The sequence below is a fragment of the Argiope bruennichi genome, chromosome 9 (assembly GCF_947563725.1).
Source record: "Argiope bruennichi chromosome 9, qqArgBrue1.1, whole genome shotgun sequence".
In the NCBI taxonomy this organism is placed as follows: domain Eukaryota; kingdom Metazoa; phylum Arthropoda; class Arachnida; order Araneae; family Araneidae; genus Argiope; species Argiope bruennichi.
Window position 1 is genome coordinate 83,842,918 of NC_079159.1, and position 23,091 is coordinate 83,866,008.

Here is a 23,091-nt window from a genome sequence, read left to right on the forward strand (position 1 = left end):
TCATTTGACTAATCAAAATAAATCTAAAATGCTTTTTTTTTAAATTATTATTATTATTATATTTTATTGCAAAACACAAGGTGCTCATATGTGGAATTTTGGAAAAAAAAAAAAAAGAAAAGAAATTGAGAAAATTGATTCTTTGCAACCTTGACCCAAATCCTTAATTTTTAGAAGAAGGGAGAAATAATAACACTATCATTGAGGAATATGCAAGAAAGTTTCTTGAAACTACTGCCACTGCTGTCTTACTAAATGATAACTTACTTTTGCCTTATTATACATCTGATATACATAAATTAGAAAAACAACAATTGTGTTTTTAAAAAATTTTTTAAGAAACTTTCTTGGTTGAAATTATTTCTTCAATAAATTGCCAATGTCAATATGATTTTTCTAAGAGTGTATCTTGTTCTGCAATATTGATAATGTAAGTATAGGCATAAGAAGGGACAACTTATTGCAATACTTACATTCCACAAAAAAAAAATAATAATAACAGGTAAAGTTTATGCTTTTTAAGCATGATTGTCTGTAGGTTGCTTTATAAATGTTGGAATGCATAATGAATAAATCTTCAGTAAATTTTGCATCAATAAGAAGTGTTGTTTTGGCAGAGAACAGGTAAGTGTAAAAGGAAGAAATATGCTCTATGCTATATCTTCATCGGAAAGGATAAAAAGATGCTGCTCTCATGGAGTTTATAAATTTCCTATTAAAATTATCATTACTCAATTTTAGTAATTTTCATGCCAGAAAAATAAGATTGGATGAGATTTTTTTTTTTTTTTTTTTTTTTCCAATCCTTTATTTGAAAACCATAAATTAAAAAAAAAAATTTGGTCAGTTTTGAAAATTGTTTTCACTCTTTCTTGTTAACAAGCAAATGTTGAAAGAGAATTCAGCATTAATTAAAATATTCAATTCATAATTTGAATTTAAAAATCTGTTTCACAACATTTAGTCTATGACCACATTATGCAAACTGGCAGAAGTCATTCAGTAAACATTTCTAAGGAATTGAAAATGGTAGCAATATCAGTCCATTCAAAATATCATCTATTTGGGGGGTTCAACAGAGGACAAAAGAAGTAGTTGCCAGTGACATGAAGGTTGTGTTCTTGATATCTTTATGAAACAAGAAATTTCTGTTAGGAAAGAGAGTTTTTGAAACTGAAAATAAAACTAATGCAATTGTTCTATAAACCAGACACTTTTCATTATTAACAAAATCTAAGCTATTAATGTGAGAGTGAAGTGTAAGAGCTCAAAATAATATCCAAAAAGGAGACAAAACTTTTATTTATATATTTAATAAAATTAATTTGATTTTCATATTCTTTAGTTGTTTGCTTATGTTTTGAATCTTTTTTTCATGAAATTAAAATGTAAATGAAGTGGCTTTATATCCATTTTTCCCCTCTTATAATATTAACTGTAGTATAATTAAATAATTTAATGCATACGATGAAAGTCTTTTAATATGAATTTTCCAAAAGAAACCTCTATAAAAAGGCGTTTTAAATAACTTAATTTCAATGTTGTTAAAAAATATTCAGTAATTATTGGTGGTATTTTATGTTTATATTTGTATATAATTGAACACTTATTTAGTCAATGCCCAGCTGAATTTATTACAGCAAACTCATAGTTGTAGAATCAAAAATACCGCAGTACGATTGGTTCTTTTCTTTTTCTTTTTTTAATCTAAATGTACTTATAAAATGCTCATTTTTTAAAGATAAAATTTGTCTATGCACCCTTTCTTAATATTAATTTATAAACTTCTTTAGAATTTTTGATGTTGTTTATGCTAATTGAACTCCATGAGATTGTTAGCTATTATTTATTTTTGTCAATAAACATGTAAATAAAAGCATGTATTGCAACTGCTTATTTAGACATATTTCACGATTCCTAATTGAAAATTTAAAAATTTAAAAAAAAAGGACATTGATTTTTCTTAGAACAAAATTACCATACTAAAAACTAAAGTAAAAATTTGAATTAAATGAAGTTTTAGTAAAGGAATGTATTAGCTAAATTTGTGTATTACTGAATAACCTCTAAATCTTCACACACACACACACCTTTGTATATCTCCATCTGCTTTCAGCAAACTTTTTAAAATTTAAATTGAATTTTAAAAAAATTGAAGGGATGAGGCTGCAATTGGGAAATTATGCAAATATAAATATGTAGATGGCACTTTGTGTAGCTTGCATATTTTTAAAAAGGACATTCTTTGAAGTTAAATAATATATTTTCCTTGAATTTAGCTTTAATAAAGTATGAGTGATAAGATATATTCTTATGCTTCTTTGATGAACTTTTTCTCTGTATATGTAAACAATATACTGAGCAAGCTAGTTATAATAATTCATAATGTTGAATAAAGTTTAGCATTCAATCTTTTCGCGAAAAATAAATTATCCATAGTAAATTTTTGAGCTATTTAATTTATAGGAAGAGGCACTATTCTATTTTTTTTAACTGTTTGATGATACTAAACCTAAAATATGCAACATTCTAAAAGTATGCAAGGCAATGAGGAAAGAACTTTCCCAATTTTTCTATTTCATTAATGCATATTTCTTCCTGATTAAAATTCTTCTCTTATTATTTATTTTTTTTCATAGACAGAAAAAGTTTCTAGAGGAACAATGAAAACAGATGATGAAATACAGGAATTGAAAGATATGACAAGTCAGTTAATTCAAGACAGAAAAACTTTTGAACAAGAGTATAATGCTGCACTTGAGTATGCTGCTAAGTTTCAAAATGAGTCTAATTTAGAGATTGCTAATCTAAGAAAACAACTGGAAGACAAATTGGCTGCATTAGACGTAAGCTCTCTTTTCTAATAGTTTTATGCATGCTTATTAATATTTTAAAAGGTTCTTTCACTTTTTTATAAAACTTTGATTGGATTTTTTTTCTCCTTTTCTTTATGTTTATTAACAACTAGTTTTTAGTATTTATTTATTTATTCTATATTCATCATCATCATCTTACAAATTTTGTTTATTTATTCAGTTCTTTTGTAAGGATATTGGAATATTATAAGCCATTTTAAACAAAACAAACTGCTGATTAAGAATAAGGACAAGATTAATGTTCATTTAGTAATGTTGAGTCAACCTTTGTTTCCATTTTCTTATTTCCATGATTTCTAGAAATTCTTAAATGCTAAATGATTTTTGTGGATCTTATGTCGATTCAGTTACCATTGTTTATTGTTGAAATTTTGTACAAATCACAATAAAATATATTGTTTATTTGGAACAGAATTTTATTAGATGTAATTTATATATATTATCATTACATTCTGACTTTAAGAAGTATTTCATTATCTATCACTTTTATTCTTGTAAGTAAATGCATAATGTATAGAGAAATTTTTGATAATTCCTGGCAAATAACTGCATTACAGAACTAAACAAGTAATGAAACAATTTGTTATTCTAGATATTTTTACAGCTCTTATTAACTGGTAATAAATAATAATCTATTATTATAAATAACAGTGAATTCATAAACAGTTTGTATGCTGTAGAAATCAAAATTACTCAGTTGATTTTCTTCAAATTTTCTCACATATATTTGAAGCATTAGGAAAAATCTATTTAAAGTTTCATGACAATTAATTAAATAGTTAACTGTTAACACTAACACTGTTAACTAATTAAAAACTGTTCCTATGTGTAGGAAAGATTCATTTATCTTTGGAATAGTCATTCCTATTGAATTAAAATGTTATATAATATTTAACATTTTATCTTTGTGCCTTGGTTGTCAGTTACAATGTTTTATTGAATTTGGATCAATAAATCATTATAATGATTTATAATTTCCACAGATAAAAAAATTATTATAGTGGGAAAATTAGCTTCTCTCAGTTTTTATAAGCATTTATTAGAAGCTAATTTTTTGAGAAACTATAAAATCAAAAAAAGAAAAAATCTTGATGTGCAACTGATACTCCTATTTTAATTAAAAATGCTATAATTATATTTTTACTTTCTCACTCAAGCCATTCATATCAAATATTGAAGCATAATAAAGGTTTTCTGATAATTAAGCCATTTTTTTTTTTATGTTATTAAAAAAAAACTGTTTCCATAGAAAAGACATTGAGATGAAAACACAATTATAACATTACACAGTTTTAACTAAAATTAAATTTTATTGATCAGACAAATGGTAGACTTAAAAAATTTCATCTGGAAACGTATTAGTTTGTTCAATAGTTCAGGATAAAACTCTTTCTATATAGTCATGCTTGCTAGGGAACTTTCTTCAAGTAAACCCATTTGTGGTAATAATTCATATACTTCTTTACTTTTATTAAAGAATATGCAAGAAAGTTCTGGGAAGACCATTCACCTTAGTTTAAAAGGTACTTTCATAATTTAGTATTCTGGACTTTTTGCAAGAAACTGCTTTTTTTCATACGACACATTTAATTAGGTACACATTTCTAGCTCTGGAATGACCGAGTAATATATTTTCAAACAGCTGCTAACTTAATTTTTGTCCTGTTTTAAAAAAAGCTCTATTAGCTATATAATAAATTTTTTTTAATATTTCATGAGCAGCATTATTCTTGAGCAATGCAATTTATAATTGTGAAAAAATTAAATGATTTTGTATATTCCTAGTATTTTCCTGTCCCTTACTGATCAATTTTTCAAAATTCTGCTTTAATACAAATAAAGTTTGCATGATTTTTCTGCAGCCTGCTACCTTTTTAAATTTCCTGATTGTTTATTTCTTGGTTAAAAAAAGATAAGAAAAGAAAAAGAAATTAAAATCTGGATTGCGAGTTTCTGTTCTGATTTTAGAAAGTTTTATTAATGAATTTGCATTTTTCGTATTAAAAAATTTTATAAAATAAAAATTTATACTCTGCACATTTATAACTAATTTTTTTAAACTTTTTTAAATTGTTGAAAAAGGACAGAGAAAAAGAATTTAATAAGAAGGAAGGAAAATTGGAGGATGAAATTAAGAAACTTTCAGAAGCTCTGAAGAAAGTCAAAGTAGAAAATGTAGCACAAAAGAAAGAGATGGAAAAACTGGCAGCAGCCAAGGACAGGTATTTTATAATTATTATCATACCAAATTGTAATAAGTTTTCAAAATTTCCCATAAAACTTGCAGTTGATAGATTGTACAATATTTCATATTTTTAATAGAGTGAACCAAACTTCTGTTACTAAAAATAAGATTGATTGCAGCATTTGATTTCTTCTTCATTCAAAAATTTCACAGTATTTTTTTTTCTAAATAACTACCTCATTTTTCTTTTTTAATTTTGAGAAATTGATGTTTAACCTTATATAATAGTTTAACAGTCATTTTGTCATAAACTGAAATGGTTAAATACAAAAAAAAAAAAAAAATAATAATAAATAAATAAATAAAAATAAAATTTCTTTAATTGAGATTGAAATATATCTTTTAGTTAAAACAAAGTTCTTTGTTCACAATGAAGTTCAAGCTGTGGTTTTGCATGATTTGGGTGCTATCAGGTTATGACTTCAAAAAAGTTTATTTTATGTAAATATATCTATCACATCATAATTCTCAGATAAATCTGTTTATCTGATTCAGTATTAAAATTTCAGTGATAATTGAAATATTTGAAATGAAATTTATGAAAAGTTGAGAAATTTCTGTATGTGATTTCTTTGCTTCAATCACAATCTTCAGTCGGTTTCAATGGGAAAAATTCAACCCTTCTCCACCTACCCCCAAAAAAATTATTCTTATTTTCTTGATTTTTTTTAAATGTTTAGGTAGAATATTTCAGGAATCCTTTTAGTCTCAAGTTAGTAATTGGATATTTTTTAATATGCGAGATTGAATGTATTCATACATGAACTATAAAATAATTTTAAGCTAAATGATTTATTATTTACTTTATTAGTTTGGTAATAAAGTAAATTGTTATGACTTGAAAGCCTGTTCCAAAGTTTGCTTAATATTTCATATTTATTATTAATATTTTCATGTTCCATTTGTAAAGTTTTTGCCTCAGATGAACTTAAACTTGGTTTATATGCTTTATAATTATATTCAAAAATAATAAAATGTACCAGCCATCAAGAAAAGTTAAACAAAAGCAAGCGCAAAAAAAATGATTGCCAAAAAGTGTAATAATAGTTTTTTTTTTTTTTTGCTGATGTTATATGTGGAGAGAAAATTTAATGTTCTTAAGAATTATAGAACTCATATAAATTAATTCTTTGTACCTCATTCAATGAGTTGAATCACTGTATGTGATTATATGTCATCGGGTTTTTTTAATAAATTTTGCAAAATTTCAGATGTTAAGAACCAAAAAAAAAAAAAAAAAAAAAAAATGAAAAGACACAATAACCATTTAAATTATTATTTACATTATTACATTCTACTTTATTTTTAAAAACATGTTGATAGCAAAGCAATGATAGATTCCTTTTCCCCTCCTAAATTAATGAGGTGCTGCAATTATTATAGAAAATTAAATATTGAAGTATCTTATGGGAGTTAGTTTAGTTATATTGATATTCCTTTTCTTTAAGTAAACACAATTGCTATTTTAAAGTGCCTATGGAGGGTATTTGACTGTCAGTATATTTAAATATACTATACAATATAATCAGTAAATTTCCTGGAAATCAAATTTTAAACCAGCTGCTTCTGTCTGAAAACAAATTTCCCATGATGTTCTTGTAATCTTGTTCCTTTGGTTAATTAAAAACAACAAAAGGATATGCGATATTATCCCAGTGGTTTTTAGAACTGGAAACGTCTAAGGGATGGTATGTATTAAAAAAAATTTTTAAGAGTTGTTGTTTATTATGATACAGTTTTCTATCCAATTTGAATAATCTTTCTGTCTTTAACAGTTAAGGGTTATTTGTAAATAAATTTTATTTTACCCTTTCGTTTCTACAGCATATGTCTTGCTGATTCAAATCAAATCTAAATTACTCTAATTATCATGTTTACAAGATAACATGAACTCAAACATATATATTATAAGCATAAATCTTTTCAAAAGCATTTAATTTAAGTTTCTGGAAGAACTATGATTGGAGAAAGTGTGCAGTAATTTTTTAGAAGTAATGTCAGGAAATCAATCATTCTAAGTAGCATTTCTATAAGTAATCTACTTAAAAAGCATTATGAAGAGGAAAAAAAATCTGCAATCAGTTTTATTATTAGGCATCTGATCAACTTTTCAAATTGCAAAGTGTTGATTTTAAGATAATTCTTGTGCATCATTATTAATTTTAAATCTTAGCAGAATGATTTACATATTCATATTTTCATTTTTCCTGTCCCTCATAATGCTTAATTCAATTCATCATTAATCCAGCTTACTTCTTGATCGTGCTCATCTGGAAGAAAGAGTTTTTTCATTACAGCAAGAAGAACAAAAATTGAGGTAATCATTATGTAATACCCTTGTTTTATTACTACAAAATAATTTTGAAAATTTTACTAACACTTCATTTATTTTTTAATCTCCATATGAAAACTTTTCTTTCATTTCTGTACTTTTTAGGGAAAAAAGGTTAATCACCATTTTACCTATTTTAAATAAAATATCATTTAATAACTTTAAGGATACTAAAATATTTTAGTGGAGTTGTTTTTATTTAATGTACTTTTACAATAAAAAGAAAAGGTATCAAATTTTCAAAATTGTCAGATTTGGAAATGGTCCTTCTACCAAATTACAAATTTGAAAAGGTTTCATTATTTTAAATTACTTGAATTCATTATTAATTATCTTGAAACTTTTATTATTAAACTGCGCATTAAGATTTCAATAAATTATCACTTACTCAAACTCAACAATCATATTGTTTTGAAGTTTAATTTTCGTTGGGAGGGGGACATATATTTTCAATTTTTTCAGCTTCTGGTGAAGAAATATTTAAACATAATATAAATAAACTTATATATATATATTGCTAATTACCTTAAAAAAAATCAGGTGAATGAAGTTTCTTATATAATATAATAAATAAAAGTGCTTTAAAACTTATTTTTTGGTGTCAATAATTGCAATTGAAGTATGACTAATAGTTAACATAATTCTTAATTCTAATTAAAATCAGTAATTATGTTACTATGTACCTAATTATTTTAAAATACCTTTTCTAGAGAGGATTGTGATACCTCTCCGCCCTCCAAAAATTCTTTTCCTTATTTTCTGCCCTGAAAATCATTCTCAATGAAAATAATTTAATAAAAATTTAATCCCAAAGAATGGCTTTAAGCCATCTATGCATCATTAAAGATCAAGCCCCTCTTCTGTTGAATGGTTTCTTAGAATATTGCAAGGCTTATTTATTTTCTTATCTGATTCAGCTGCTATCATATTTAAAGAAATTTTTTCTGAAATTATTTATTTGTGATCCCTAATTTTTACATGCAGCTTTTACAAATATGATAGTCTTTTGTCCACCATATACTCTGACATTGGTCTGATTTGGAAAACCATATACAAGCAATCTTAGTTAGTTCTGGAAAAATATTCAACATTGTATGTAATGGCTGCTATTATATATTATTTGTAGAGCTTCATTTCTCATTGCAAATGAATCTAAAAGCAGCTTCTGTCTAAATCTACTGTTAACACTTGTACCATATATTTCATACATATTTGTTTGTTAGATAATTTATTGGATTGCACTAATTGCCTACTTTTTCAAGAATTGTAGGTTAGAAAATATTTTAGCACTTGGAGGCTTGAACTAAAAATGTAATAAAAATTAAACAAACTATTGTAACAAATAATAGGTTTTTTTCTCCCAAAAAATTGAATTCAATTTATTGCTGAAAAGTCTTTTCATTTCAACCTTTTTTTAATTTCAAAATGGTTTGCTAAAGAATTCAACCATAAAAAAAAAACATTTTGCTTTCTAAAAAAATTATAAGGTTTAGGTAATCTCAGGTAAGCATAAAAATTGCAGAACTGAAGCAAGAGAAATTAAAATCTAAATATATATATATATATATATATATATATTTTTAATGTGTAGAAGGGGCAAATACATTTATATCACTAAAGGACCTATCTGTCTTTATAATTTTTAATTTCATTGTTGTATTTATGCTTTTAAGATCCTAGAAATTTTTTTATACATATTTACAGGGAAGATGTAAATGAAGATGAAAAGCTAAAAAGTAGTATCAAAAAGCTTGAGTTGGAAAAAACAGAAGCTGAGAAAAGAGCACAATCTGCTGAAGTAAGAATATTATGTCTGAAAAATTTTAAAATATTTAATATTTTATGCATTTCATAAGAAAAATATTTTAATTGAAAAGTTATATTTTCATCTTGACACATTTTTAAATAATTAATATTAATCTGAATTGTATGTTTGAGTTAATATTTAATCTTTATTTCTTAGACTGAATTTGCTTTCTTCCACAAAGCTATTTACTGAAAACTTCTATAATTAAATTTAAAAGTTGGATAACAATAAATTTTAATTGTTCTATAATACCAGACATTCTATAAATGCTTGAAATATGTCAAAATGTATGCTTTAAAGGATTTTATTTTCAGTAGCTTTCAATTAATAGCAGAATCTTTTGTAATTAAATTTTAAAAAATGATTTATGCTCTTGAAAGTTTATGCATATTTGATTCAACCAAAATCAGCTGTGTTCAAATTAATGATACTGCTTTATTTATATTACCTGTTTTGCATGTTTTTTATTATGTTGCATATATTGTGCAAAAAAAAAATTGTATTGTATAACAAAAAATAGAAAACTTTTTTCCTTATCAAGATAAAGTACTAAAATTGAGGCAAATAATCATATGTGTGAAGGGAGCATAGTAATTGAATTTTCCTTTCATAAAATTGTAATCAGTTTATCAATGTTCTGTCAAAATAATTACTTCTAATGCATGCTTCCATACATTTCTTAGTTGTTGAATATTTTTATATCTTTGTGGTAGTTAATTATCATTTGCAACTGCTTAAAATTGATTTTGATAAAAATATGTTCTTAATATGATAAATTTTAAAATTGAATTGAAATGATTTTTACTTTTTTAATTTTGTCAAAATGAGATCACTTTTCTTTTTATCCTAGATACATGGATTCATTACATGTAATTATTTTTCAAAAATACAGAACAGTTATAGGATAACACCCAAAAAATAATTATATTACTTATGAAATTATCATTTATCATCGTCAGATATGCTGCAAAAACAGACTTATGCGCAATTTCTGCTAGTAGAACTTGTATAATGAAATTTCAAAGCAGCCATTTTATAGATATAGGTAGTTGAAATCATTCATCCAAAGGATTTCTGTGATGTGGTTGGGTAAATAAATGCATACTAGAATCTATCCTGTGTAGTAAAATAGTTGAATATTAATTCTATAATTCATATTCTGAATTGCATTTCTTAGAAAATCAGCTTTGAAGATGCAACTTAGAGCTATATAATTGCTGCAGATGACCACTATTTATAACTAACTGCAAGATAGCAGAAAACTATTACACCACACAGTTCAGATCTTTTCTTGTAACACCCATTAGAATGTTAGTATCCAGATAACTTATGCTAAAAAAAAAAAAAAAAAAAAAAAATCAGGATAGAGGATTATATGTCCAGTCTTGCTTATTCCTTCATTCATGTCACCAAGATGTAATGTTTAATTAGGTATTCCTGTATGGCATTTAAAATGCAAATCTGTATTCTATTGGCGAATCCAGGTTTTGTTTGCAAAGTGATCCAGAAAGATTAGTCATCTGTTGTGCATTGAGAATTTTTATTATCTCTGTTATATGCATGAAAGAGTCAGAATTTTTGGATCTAGTATGTGTATGGTGAACCAATATCTATGAATAATTGCCTCAAAGTACAGCTAATGCTTAGTTTTATAGAAGTGATGTTTTTGATCTAGCTATTGATCCTTATTTAGATATGGTGGGTGATTCTTAAAAGACAATGATGCTGGATCACCCAAAACTTAAGTTGGTTAAGAATTTTCGTTAATTTAGTGAATATAGATTGGCTAATACGTTCCTCGAATAAACCAATTGAGGATGTTTGTTATGCTCTAGGGGACACATTGTTGCACTTAATCTGCAATTTGTAACCTATCAATTACTATCTACTTAATTAATAAAAATCATAATTTTCAACTTGGAGTATCATGTTATTTTACCAAAATAAATTCTGCAATTAAAGTTTCTCATATTTTTTCTTAATTTTTGAAAACAGGTCTATTGTATCATACTTTTCTTTAAACTGCATTTAAATTTTCTAATCACATATAATTTAAATTCTTGTTCAATTCAAGCAATTTAATTTTACATTTCAGCTGCTGTTGCTACAGTTAAAAAAGAGTGAATTTTTGAAGCGAATCGAAATCAAGAAAGAAGAAGCTGCTAAAAAGATCAAGGAAGTGCAAGATGGAATAGCAGTGTAAGATAATTCTAAAATAATATGAACTAAATCAATTTTTAATTTTTTTTGCTTTTAATGTCCCTTCCCCCCTTATTCATTACCACATTGATACTAACAATTTCCTTTTCATGTGGCATCATCTTACGTACCATAAATTTTAAGCCATTAGTGATTGAAGCCTTGTCAATGTGTTAAGATAGTTTTCAAAAATTATTATACTCTTAATTGATGTGATTGTTATACTGCTCCATTGCATAATTGTATTAAAAATGCTTTGTACAGTTCATGTATTCAGATTACTTATTTATTTATATAATGATGAAGATAGTTGAACATTAAATAAAATTCTTACTGTCAATTTTTAATTTTAGAATGATAGCTTCCTTTCCCTTCCTTCATCTTTACCCTTTGTTTCCTTTCCCCAATTTAGGCTTAGTTTTTTTTATTAAATTTTTTTGTTATTGAATATTTACTATTGTACCATCAATTTCAAATCAGTCTTAAAACTTGAAAAATAAAAAGTCATATATATGCTTATTTAGCTGTGATTTTTTTAGTAAATGACTTTTTACTATTTTTTCAATTTCTTAATGTCTCATCTTTTATCTTTTTAAAAAAATCTTGTTATTCAATTTGATTTGTTTTTCATGTATATGAAGATGAAGATTTGTTCTCTATTTTTCAGTTTACAGTTTATTAATTCAGATTATTGTTATTTTTGAAATACTGTATGCTTATTTGTTCTGAATGACTTTACACTGTTGTTATATTTACAGAACTTAATCCTCAGTTTGACATTAATTAAATTATAATTTTATGGCCATAGCTCTATTTAGTTGTGAATATGGGAAGCAATAGATCACAAGATTAATAAGTAGAAAATAATTAAAAACAAAGAAAATTCTGCTGTTAATACGTTGATAAAAATGTGCTTTTAAAATGTTTTACCGAATTTGTAAATGAATTTATTTATTTTGTTCAAACTTGCTTGTTGAATAATATTTTAATTAGAATTGACTTCCAATTGTTGCATCTGGAGTTTAAGATTATTTAGTTTGTAAATTTAAGAATATGAAGGAAATTTCTTAAGTCTGATAATTATTATATGTATTTATTTTATCTAATTTATGTTAAGTATATTAATTTTTGTTTCCTTGATAATTATTTATTTTATTTCTTTAACATTTTAGGATGTCTGGAAGTCTCAATTCTCTTTACATCAAAAGTATAGATGAATTGTTGACACAAATACGTAATTATATAGCATTGCTGGAAGATATTAAAACAAAATTTATTGTAAGTAAAATTTTAAAATGTATGGAAAGTTAAATTATTTTTTAGATTTCATATTCATTTATAATATTAATGCTTTAATTTGAATATTTTAGTGTATCTGATTCATTTTATAAGTTTTTTTCTATTACAATATTTGATAAAAATTTAGTCTGTGATCATAAAATTTAAATGGTAATAATTCAGATTTAAAAAAATGTTTTTATATATTAATAAATATATTTGTCGAAGAAAATACTTTGTATAATTTTCTAGAAAATGAAAAATTTTCCTCATTGTCCATACATGAGTAAAACATTTAAGTTTTGCAAGACTAAGTTTTCTTTTTTTTTATAAATTATTTTCTTGAATAATAAGAGCTTAAAGTATCCTTTGATTTTGTTTTCTAGGTAACTATTGATGAGCAGATAAATGATGTAACTAATGGCATTCCAATATCAAAATTGAAACCTCTTGAAGTTCAAGAATTACCTGATATACCAATTTGGAATGTCCAGCAGATGGCTTCTGTATGTATACATCTGATTTCAGATTTTAATATTCTATAATGACTAACTTTTCAGCCAAAAGTCTATAAATACCTTAATATTTAAATACTTACTCTAAGCATTTCTAAAATATTATTTCATTGTATATAAAATGGCTTTTCTAATATTAACATTTGATGTAAACTCTGGTTTGGTAAAATATTGATATTCTAAAATAATTTTTCAGTAAGAGTATTCTGTGCAATATAAACATCTTTTTTTAATATGCCATTTCACGTATAGGATCCTGGCTCATATGAAATATTATGTTGGATTAAATTTGATCATTATCAAATGTGTAATTGAATTTTCACCAAAAGAAAAAATGAAAAGTAATTAGCTGAAAGGATTTTCCATTGTCAATTACTACATGGAAAGCCATCTATTAATTCTATTCATATTGATTCTATTTTTCTGCCTTACATTTTATATTAAATATATGGGGAAAAATCCTATTAAATAGATAAGGAATTGAGTTGAATACTTCCAAGTTCATTTTTCTTAGTAAGTTTCTTGTTAATAGCAAATAAATGTTCTGTTTCTGAATAAACATTAATCGGAAAGGCTAAGAATTGAAATAAAAAAAATATTTTTTTTACTTTTCTACTAAGCTTAAAAGATTAAATCTGTTCTCATTTATATGTAATTTAAGAATTCAACTGCAATATATTGTTAATGCAAAGTATGAATCAAAATTTAATAGTATGAAAATTAGACCACATTTTCAGAATGTTAATACATTGAAAATATTGCTTCTATTGAATAATAACTGTAATAAAAAAATCCTTGCTGAAATATAAAAATATTGTAAAAAGGATGTTCTAATTTTTGATGATTGGTAACTTAATATGAAATTACTTTTTTGTATATGAGGTATAGAAAAAATATTGTAATCACCTAATATTTTGAACTTGAGATTTTGATGAATCTTCATATTTCAGACTTCTCTGAGTTTGAAAAACATACATTTAGTATTATATCTATCTACTTGTGAGTATGATAACTCAAAAATGTTTTTTAAGCATGATAGATGAAATTTGTTTTATGGATTTTATACAAAATTTGTAGATTTCTATTAAATTTTGAACAAAATCCTTTCAGAGGAAGCCTGACTGTCTGAATACATTGCAACACACATCAAATGAAATCTACTATCACAAATTTCACTATCATGTGAGAACATTTTTTTTTTTTTTTTTTTTAAGTCATGTGGTATTGATCCGACAGAAAAACAACCTTTTCGCACATGATTCATATTTTGCAATCACCAACATTTAGAAAAGCAATGGTTTTTTAACATCTAAAATATACATTCTTACTATATTTCTGAACTAAGTAATTCGATATGTAATCTAGTGACTACAACTATAGCTCTATGTAAAATTTTCTTTTCGGTTGGTCATAGAAAAATGCATTCGATAAATTCAGTAAAAATGTTGGATTTTTGCCTGTCTCTTAAGTATTTTTTGCCAATGTCATTGCAAGGATTTTTACCCAAGGTACATGATTTTATGCAGGGATAAGAAAAAATGTCACAGAGACCACTCTCACTGTTTAGGATAGCAATATTTAATATTTTTGTATCACCAATTTGAAGAAGAGAAATCTAAAAGTTTTTCTTGGGAGAAATAAAGAATGTAATATGACTTATTATCATGTGAGAACATGATGTTGCTGTGCTTTGAAACCCCAAAATGCATGGGCCGAAAATTAACAATTTATCAATTTTTTTGCTTTTAGGGTTATTAGAAAATAATAAATGTTGTCACATTTGGTGACTCATGGCTAACAAAAAGTTACAACTTTGAGCAAATGTCCACCATCTACTCGATTCTGCTGTCTAGCCAATAAAGGGCAGAGTCATAAGAAGTTATCGTCTGAAAAAGCACAGAGAAGAAAATGAGAAGGGGGAGATGGGAAAATATTAAAAATTCTGACTTCAAGAAAAAAAATTTAGAACTCAATTGTTTTTGAAATAGTCAAAAATAATCATTTTTCTGTCAGGTTGATGCGATTGACTGCCCACGACTTAAAATAAAATAATGTTCTCACATAATAACTTGAAATTTGGGATAGCAGATTTTAGTTTTTATTTATTGTTTTTTAAACAAAATCTTTGTATGATTCATATCAATGATTTGCTTATAGATTTTCATCCCTTATCTACAAATATCAGTGAGTGACTATTTATAAGTACATGTAAGATGCATTTCATTTTATCGGTCCTTGTTCCCTTCTTTAAGCAATTGATTTGGTTGTGCTGTTATAGCTTAATATATTCTATTTAAAAATATAATTTTTCCACCGAATGTTTTTTTGATAATAATGTAACCATATTTTCAACAGATGTTTACTTCTCAGTCCATGTGGGGAGCTCCTCAGAAGGGAAATTCTGCTTATAACACTGGATCATTCAACCCATTTTCGTTTGCTTCATTCAATCCCTTATCCCTGACGAGCAAAGTTCCTGGTTCACAACAAACTAACCAAGAACCAAAGCAGCAGATCCCTTTGCAAAATGGTCCTCGCAGCGCATGCAATGATTCAGTTAGTCAACCTAGCATTGCATCTGTTCCTCCTATTACAAAAGCACCCCCTGGCTTGCAAAGTACTATAACATCATCATTCCATGCACCTGCTACTTCTATGTTGAACTTAAATTCATCTTTGAAACAATCAACTGTTAATGAAGAAACAAAGTTGAAAGGTGCTAGTAACAGCAATGTTGCTTCTGCAGCAACTAGTGCATGCTCAAGTGATGGAAAAGTTCAGTTTGCTTATGCTGCAGCTGCTCCTCTTCCAAATGGTAATAGAATTTAAAAAAATATTTTATTAACTATAAAAGTGTATATCAATATATATTTTTTTATTTAATTATACAGTTCAGTCATTATCTAATGACATATATTTTAATAATTTTTAATGGGTGTTTACTTCTGTTTAACACATCTTTATATAGAATTTCAACAATTTTACTAAAATTGAAAAATATTTTTCAAAATCGTAACTTTTTAAAAATTTGTTTCAAATATGATTAAATTATCATTTGTAACATTTGAAAGCTCATTATAAAGGCCTAATATCTACAGGTGTTGAATTTATTTATTTATTTATTTTTCATTTAGATTAACAGTCTTTTATTAAAAGGGGGTGATGTTATGATTTTCACATTTCACTCCTATTCCATTAACATATTTGGTTGTAAACTTGTGTGTTTTCAAACACCAACACCCAGGGGTGTTTGTGCTCCGGGGAAACCCCGGAATTCCGGGGATTTTGAACTTCGATACCCGGAAATTCCGGGGATCGTCGTTCAAAAGGAAGTAGGAATAATAATGAATTATTTATTTTGATCTGGGTAATTTTGTTTGCTTTGAAAGCAGAAAACGCAAGGTCAGTGTGTGTGGTGAAAACTTTTCCTTTCTTTCTCCAAAGGCAGTGATAATGCGTGAAAAGGGGGAAAAAACTTCTTTTTTGTTCTTTCCTTATTGCGAGTTATGACTCATTCCCCCGGTTCTCGGACATTCTCTTCTGGATTCTTTTCGGCAAGTAGGCGCGGCAGAAAAAAAAAGGGAGAGACTTCGTTCGACCAGATGTGCGATCACGTGACCTGGGTTCAAAGGTCTTAATTTTGCAAAAAAAAGTAATTCATTGAACTTTTATAATTAGGTCATTCAATACTTCATAATCGTAATTTTTCATTTCTCCCCCCCCCCCCTCTCGAAACTCCAAAATGTCGGTAGTAAGTCCGTAAAAGTTTCAGGGGATTTTTTGGGGTCCCACAAACACCCCTGAACACCACAACTTAAACCAATAAAGTGGTTGTAGTGTATTTGTTTCCCCACATTTTGATGCTTTTCATAATAATTCAATTGATCTATTGGTTTTTGTCTTGAAAATTCTACCAACAAATCTTTCATCTTATCTCTAAATGTGCTTTCAAAGAAAAAAAGGGGTAGAAGTAGTTGGAGATGTTATTATTATCGTCAGCTACTGGCTGCAGCTAGATGCAGAACTGAAATGGTCTTTGAAGTGTGGAGAGAGTTATTATTTGTATAATTTTTGTAAGGATAAATTTGTATTTGACAGGCCACATGCATTCAGGATGTTCAATTTAAGAGTCTAATGCCTTGATAAACATTCAACTAGTCCTTGAAACAAGAAAATCAATTTAAACTTTGAGTTTTTGCAATGGGAAACAAAAAAACCCAAGAGGTTGAAAGTTTTTTAAATTTCAGGCTTTAACTCTAGTGAGCCAACAATATTTTGCAAGACTTTCAGGTTTTACAGAAAAATTAAATTAGTGAAAGATTTTATCTATTTCAAAGAATAACCCAGCTGTAAATTGGAAAAAAATTTGAACTTTATTAATAAAAGTGAATAATTTTAACCTGCATAGGATTTAAATCCTCCTTTCATCTGATGTGTACTATTTATTCAAAAGTGGGAAGACAGATTATACTTCAAACTTTTAGAGAATGGGAAATTTCCTAAAAAATTTTTTAGAACCAAGTGTTTAGAAAAAGCAGCTACTGTTGAGGGAGTAACTGGAATGACTGACAATTTGGCATTGTGCGTCAAAAAAGGAAATTTTTTTACACTATTTACATGTATCTTTGTACAATCAACATTGTATGTACAAAGATCCTATATGTCAGGGTTTTTTTTTCTTATCATTGACCAAAACTTTCCAATCATTTTTTGCAATCTTCTACATAGATTGCCCATTTTTCATCACTGGATATGAAAAGTGAAACTGTTTGAAAACGTTCAGTGTCATTAAAATTGAGCTCTTGAAGACTTAAAAAATGTAAATAGCATTTCTTTGATTTTTCTTATAAAGATTTGTATATTGATATCAGAAAAGTAAATACTGGAATTTGGGGGAAGAAAATTTTTTAAAGTCTTATATATCAACAATTTTATTCGAAAAACAGCCTACAGATATGAAATATGAATGTCAGGACTTAGCATATACCTTCATTCATAAAATTTTGGTTACTTTTACTTCTTAACTGTGTGTTTTCCTGAAGTATGAGTGTACATATCCAAGGAGAACAGCCAAACAAGTAAGACAGAGACAAACAAGAGATAAAACTCATTCTTTCTGTTATGAACTGCAAGTGTCTACAAGAAAAAGAATGGGATTCTGTTTTAATTGAGTTAAACAACTTTTTGAATTATGTGGCCTGCAAATGCAATAGAATTTGCAGACTTTAAAGTATACAAAAATCGAATAGTCAAGGTTTTTTTTTTTTTTTTTTTTTTTTTTCGAAATATTGAAAGGGTTGAAAATCTTATCAGAAATTGTGGGAAGTAATTTTTCTTAAATAAATATATTGGGGTTGAAATACAAGAAATATGTGTTCAGCTGATGACATTTGGTTTCAGCTGAATTGAAAGAAATGCGGTGGAATAGGGAATTTTTAATTCATAAAATAATTTGTTTATGCAGTAAATGTTCAGTCTAAACAAGTCAAGAAAATAGACAAGTGAAGGTTAAAATTTCAAAATGGGGAAAAACATGAGAAAAGGAAACACTTTCTCATGTTATAACTGAACGATTATAACTAAATGATTAAAAGATCAGAGAAACTAAATGATTTAAAACCAAAAGGGCAAGAGGCGATTTTTAAACTGCAGAAAATTGCAAACTAGTTGAAAAGTCAGAAGATAATAAGAGATTTTCAATGCATAGCAAATAAATTTTGGAATTGATGCTTTAGCAGCGCAATTTAAAATATAAATACTTTAATGACACAATGTTTCCAGTTTTTTTATTATTATTAAATGTAAATAAAGCTTTCTTTTATTTATTAATTGTTATGGAATTAATATTTAATTTTATTTTATTTTTATTTCAACTAAATTGTGAATGTGTTTGTGGAAATCAGTACCCTTTAATAATCAATATTAAATTACCACGTAGTAGGTGCAGTATGATAGCTTGTAGTAAAGGTGCATGCATTATGATCTTGAAACCTACTTATGAGCTATAAGTTTTAGCTCATTAGCTAAGGATGAGTAGATCATATCTGCTAGTGCTCTTCTCTTAAGCATTTAGAAGTAGTAAGGGAGAAAGTAATTCTCCATTTGAAAATTAATAGTGATTTTTTTTCTAATTTATTACTTGCTTTTCTTTATGTAAAGTATGCAATTTTATGATCCTTGAATTTTTTTTAAAAAAAAATATCTTTAATAAGAATCTCATTAGTAGAAATAAGTTAAATTGATGACTTGCTTATTTCATAGAAATAAGTTTATTGATGATTACTTGGTAAATTATGATTGCAAATTTTTTCTGTTTTGTTTCTTTCAAGATGTATCTCTGGGATTAACAAAAAATAACTTGCACATAAAGTTGCAATATCAGTAGTTTTAAAACTTTATCATAGAGTTGGCAAAATGTCTTTTTCAGATCTACAAAGTTAATTTCTTAATCTTTATTTTCTGGTGAGGAAATATTACAGTAGAAATAATATTAAATTGGATAGTATTAGAATTATTGATTTTAATGGTTTAGAATGTATTAAAATTTTTGTTAATATTTTATTTTCTATTGCAGCTAAAATGCCATCTGAAAAGAAAATATCTACATCAGCATTGGAGTTAGATGTAAGTTCTAATTATTATATATTTCTCATTTGAAATGACTCATTTCTATGATATATTACAGTATTTTTATATTATGAATTACGGTATTATTATATTAAGAATTATTTTTAATTTTTGTAGTACAAGGTTAAAAATAATCGGCCTGCGGAATATTCACCACCTCTGTCAGTTAACATTCCAGTAAGTTTCAATGCTTTGCTATATCTTCTTAATTATATATTAAATTGAATGCAATTTTTATGTGAAAAAATTACTGTTAAATAAAAATTGTGTATTTTTTTAAAAGCCTAAAACCACCAGTGTTGAGCCAAAAAAAGGTGCAGATAAAGATGCAAAAAAAAGTTTTGAGAAACTTCTAAGTAAGCTTCAGGAAAAATTTCCAAACTATTCACAGTAAGTAATACATTTTGGTTATAGTTCTTAATACTTTAGAATTTGGCAAAGCCAAAATTAATGTAATTCAAGGTTAACTAAAAGCAAATTTCATTGAACTCCTATAAATATTTATTGAAATAAAAATTCTTTTTATTGTAAAAATTTTCTCTAAGGTAATATTAAAAAAAAGTTTAGTATTTGTGAAACAATATATTAATAAATAATGAAAAAAATTTAACAATTAATAAAAAAAAAAAATAACCTTCTTTCAATTTTAATGGAAACAGGCTTAGATAAGTTAATAAGATTTCAAATGTAACTGAAAAAAATACAAATTGCATACATTTCTTTCATTTCATAACTAATGTCTATAAAATCTGGTAAAAAGTATCTGTTGAATTTAACAATATTAAATTAAATTACAAAAATTGGAATGAAGCTAATCTTTATTGATTCACCTTTGCCGACTGAACATACCAATTTAATTTTGGAATTTCATGTAGATGTTTTTTGCATAATTAAGTTAATGTAATTAAAAGAATTTAAGTCATTTTATTTTATTTAATTGCAACTTCTTTCTAGTTTATATTTAATCAAGTCTAAAATTATTATCTTGGTTTGAAAGAAAAATAGCTTTGTAGCAGCATCGTTTATTTTTGTAATTCATGCCGATAATTCTTTTTCTGTTTGTTTTGTTTGCTTGTATAATAGTAAAGCATTTCAGAGGGAAAAAATAATTAAAAGTTCTTAGTGAGATATTTTATTCATCTTAAAATTGATTTCTTCCTTTCCTTTACAGTACCGAGCTTATAAATTGTGTGAAAGAATTTAGAACTAAACGAAAGTCAGGTCTTTCTGGCTTGTCATTGGACAACATAATTAATTCTGTTTCTGAAATAATTGAAGCTAAAATGAAGAATGCCCCAAGTCATTTGAATGCTAAGGTAATGTGATGTTTAGTTAAATAATATATTTTCTTTAAGAAAATAACATTTATGTTATGTAAGGTATAAATAATTATGTTAACAGTTCTTTGCAGATGTTAAAATTCATAACAATTGAATCACATTATCTCAATGAAATAATTTATTTTAATAAATTAGATATGAAATCAATTCCCTGCTATTATTTTACCACCTAAAGTTGTGCTATGTTACATTAAAATGTTGATTTCCTTTATAATTTTAGTAATCAATATATGGTTCCACAATTTAGAAAACATACCATGTGAAAGATTTTTCTTAACTAAATTTCAAGTATAATATCTATTACTTAAATTTTAAACTTCTCTCATATCCTTCAAAAGATTATTATTGTAATTATCTAAGAAAATTATAAAAGTAGGAAACCTACAAGATGCCCATTTATATTAATTTAAAAAGACCTGAATGTGTTTTAAAAAGAATTGGTGTATCTGTATTCTATTATTCCGCAGAATAAAATTTATCTCTAAAATTAAATATTGCATGATCCATACATTTGACAACATTAAATATTCTCTGATGGTGTTTAACTTTATGAAAATTTATCTTGTAGCTCTGAAATACTTATAAATAAGTATTTAATTATCCATAGAAGATGTGACAACTTATAGTTGTCTGTGTAATTATCAGTTTGAATTACTTTTCACAGGCTCTATAGATTAGTATTTTTAATCAGCTAAAATTGGAAACAAAATATCAGAGCTCTTCTTTTAGAACATATACGAACATAATGTAACAGAAAAGAGTCAAATCTGTTTTTTTTATATTTTGTTCCTTATGCATTTGAATATCATGTCTTTTAGATGCCAGATTCTGTGGTGAAACCTAAAGCTGTGCCAAATGTAGTGTTGGTAAATAAAAAATTAGCAGCCGAGACAAAAGCTAAAGAACCAACTCCTGTGCGTGAAACTTCTACTGCCAAAAAAACTGCTTGGGGTGTTAGTGACAGTGAAAGTTCAAAGCAATGGACAGGAAGTGAAATAGATGAGGGATGCATAATATGTTACGAGGATATGACCCACAAAACTGCTTATAAGGTAGATTGTGGCCACCATTTCCACTTTAAGGTGAGTTTTTTTCATTTCAGTGAATGTAAAATATTAATCCTTTGGAATTTTAATTGGCAAGTTACTATAAAGCCTGCACTGAGCTGACTGATCCACATACTACAGATTCCTATAAAAAAAGGATTTAATTTCAAAGTGGAAAATAATGTTAATGTGCCTTCTTTATATCAAGACTTTAAAAGAAAATATGTCTATATTAAGGCCTCATAGGCAAAACATCCTGACAGGTAAAAAAATTCAAATATATTGTTGATATGTATTGCAACTTAATGCCAAATTGCTTATTAAATGTATGAAGGGAAATTAATATGACTTGTACTTCAGATATTTTGTACAATACATAGATTTTAAAAACTGTTTAGTATTAATTTTAAATTTAAAAAAATTAAGAATTATTTTTTTAATTGTTGGTATTTCAGTAAAGTATTGGATTAAAGCAATGATTATAATATAATAATGCTAGATTAGCAGTACTTTTAAATTGATTTTCTGGTTCACTGAAAATATTGATTATATTTATTTTTAATTACTCTCTTAATGCATGTGGTCATAATTCTTTTAGATGATGATAATGATGATCTTTGATGTTCAATATTGTCTCAAGAAATATTTTTAAGCATTATATTTGATAGACATTAAAGTCATATTATTTTAACAGCTTTATGTCTGTTATTTTCATTGCGTATATAAACCATCTTAATGGAATCAAATTCCATAATACTGTAATGCTACTAAACATATAACTGCCTGATACATTTAATTTTCATGATACTAAAACTTCACTTTCCTA

General features: G+C 26.3%; 1 protein-coding gene across 6 annotated transcripts in view; it reads left to right on the forward strand.

Moving 5' to 3' along the window:
* LOC129983735 (E3 ubiquitin-protein ligase TTC3-like) overlaps positions 1-23,091 on the forward strand; it is a 125,048-nt gene that overhangs the window by 95,765 nt on the left and 6,192 nt on the right. For 5 of the 6 annotated variants that reach the window (XM_056093335.1, XM_056093340.1, XM_056093339.1 and 2 more), the window contains 13 exons: positions 2,640-2,846; positions 4,959-5,098; positions 7,370-7,438; positions 9,158-9,251; positions 11,356-11,459; positions 12,632-12,737; positions 13,124-13,243; positions 15,608-16,067; positions 19,827-19,876; positions 19,997-20,056; positions 20,163-20,269; positions 21,051-21,195; positions 22,038-22,301. In XM_056093335.1, the coding sequence (XP_055949310.1) occupies positions 2,640-2,846; positions 4,959-5,098; positions 7,370-7,438; positions 9,158-9,251; positions 11,356-11,459; positions 12,632-12,737; positions 13,124-13,243; positions 15,608-16,067; positions 19,827-19,876; positions 19,997-20,056; positions 20,163-20,269; positions 21,051-21,195; positions 22,038-22,301 (1,926 nt within the window). The remainder of the gene's footprint in view (positions 1-2,639; positions 2,847-4,958; positions 5,099-7,369; positions 7,439-9,157; positions 9,252-11,355; positions 11,460-12,631; positions 12,738-13,123; positions 13,244-15,607; positions 16,068-19,826; positions 19,877-19,996; positions 20,057-20,162; positions 20,270-21,050; positions 21,196-22,037; positions 22,302-23,091) is intronic. The other variant, XM_056093338.1, reaches the window with a different exon arrangement.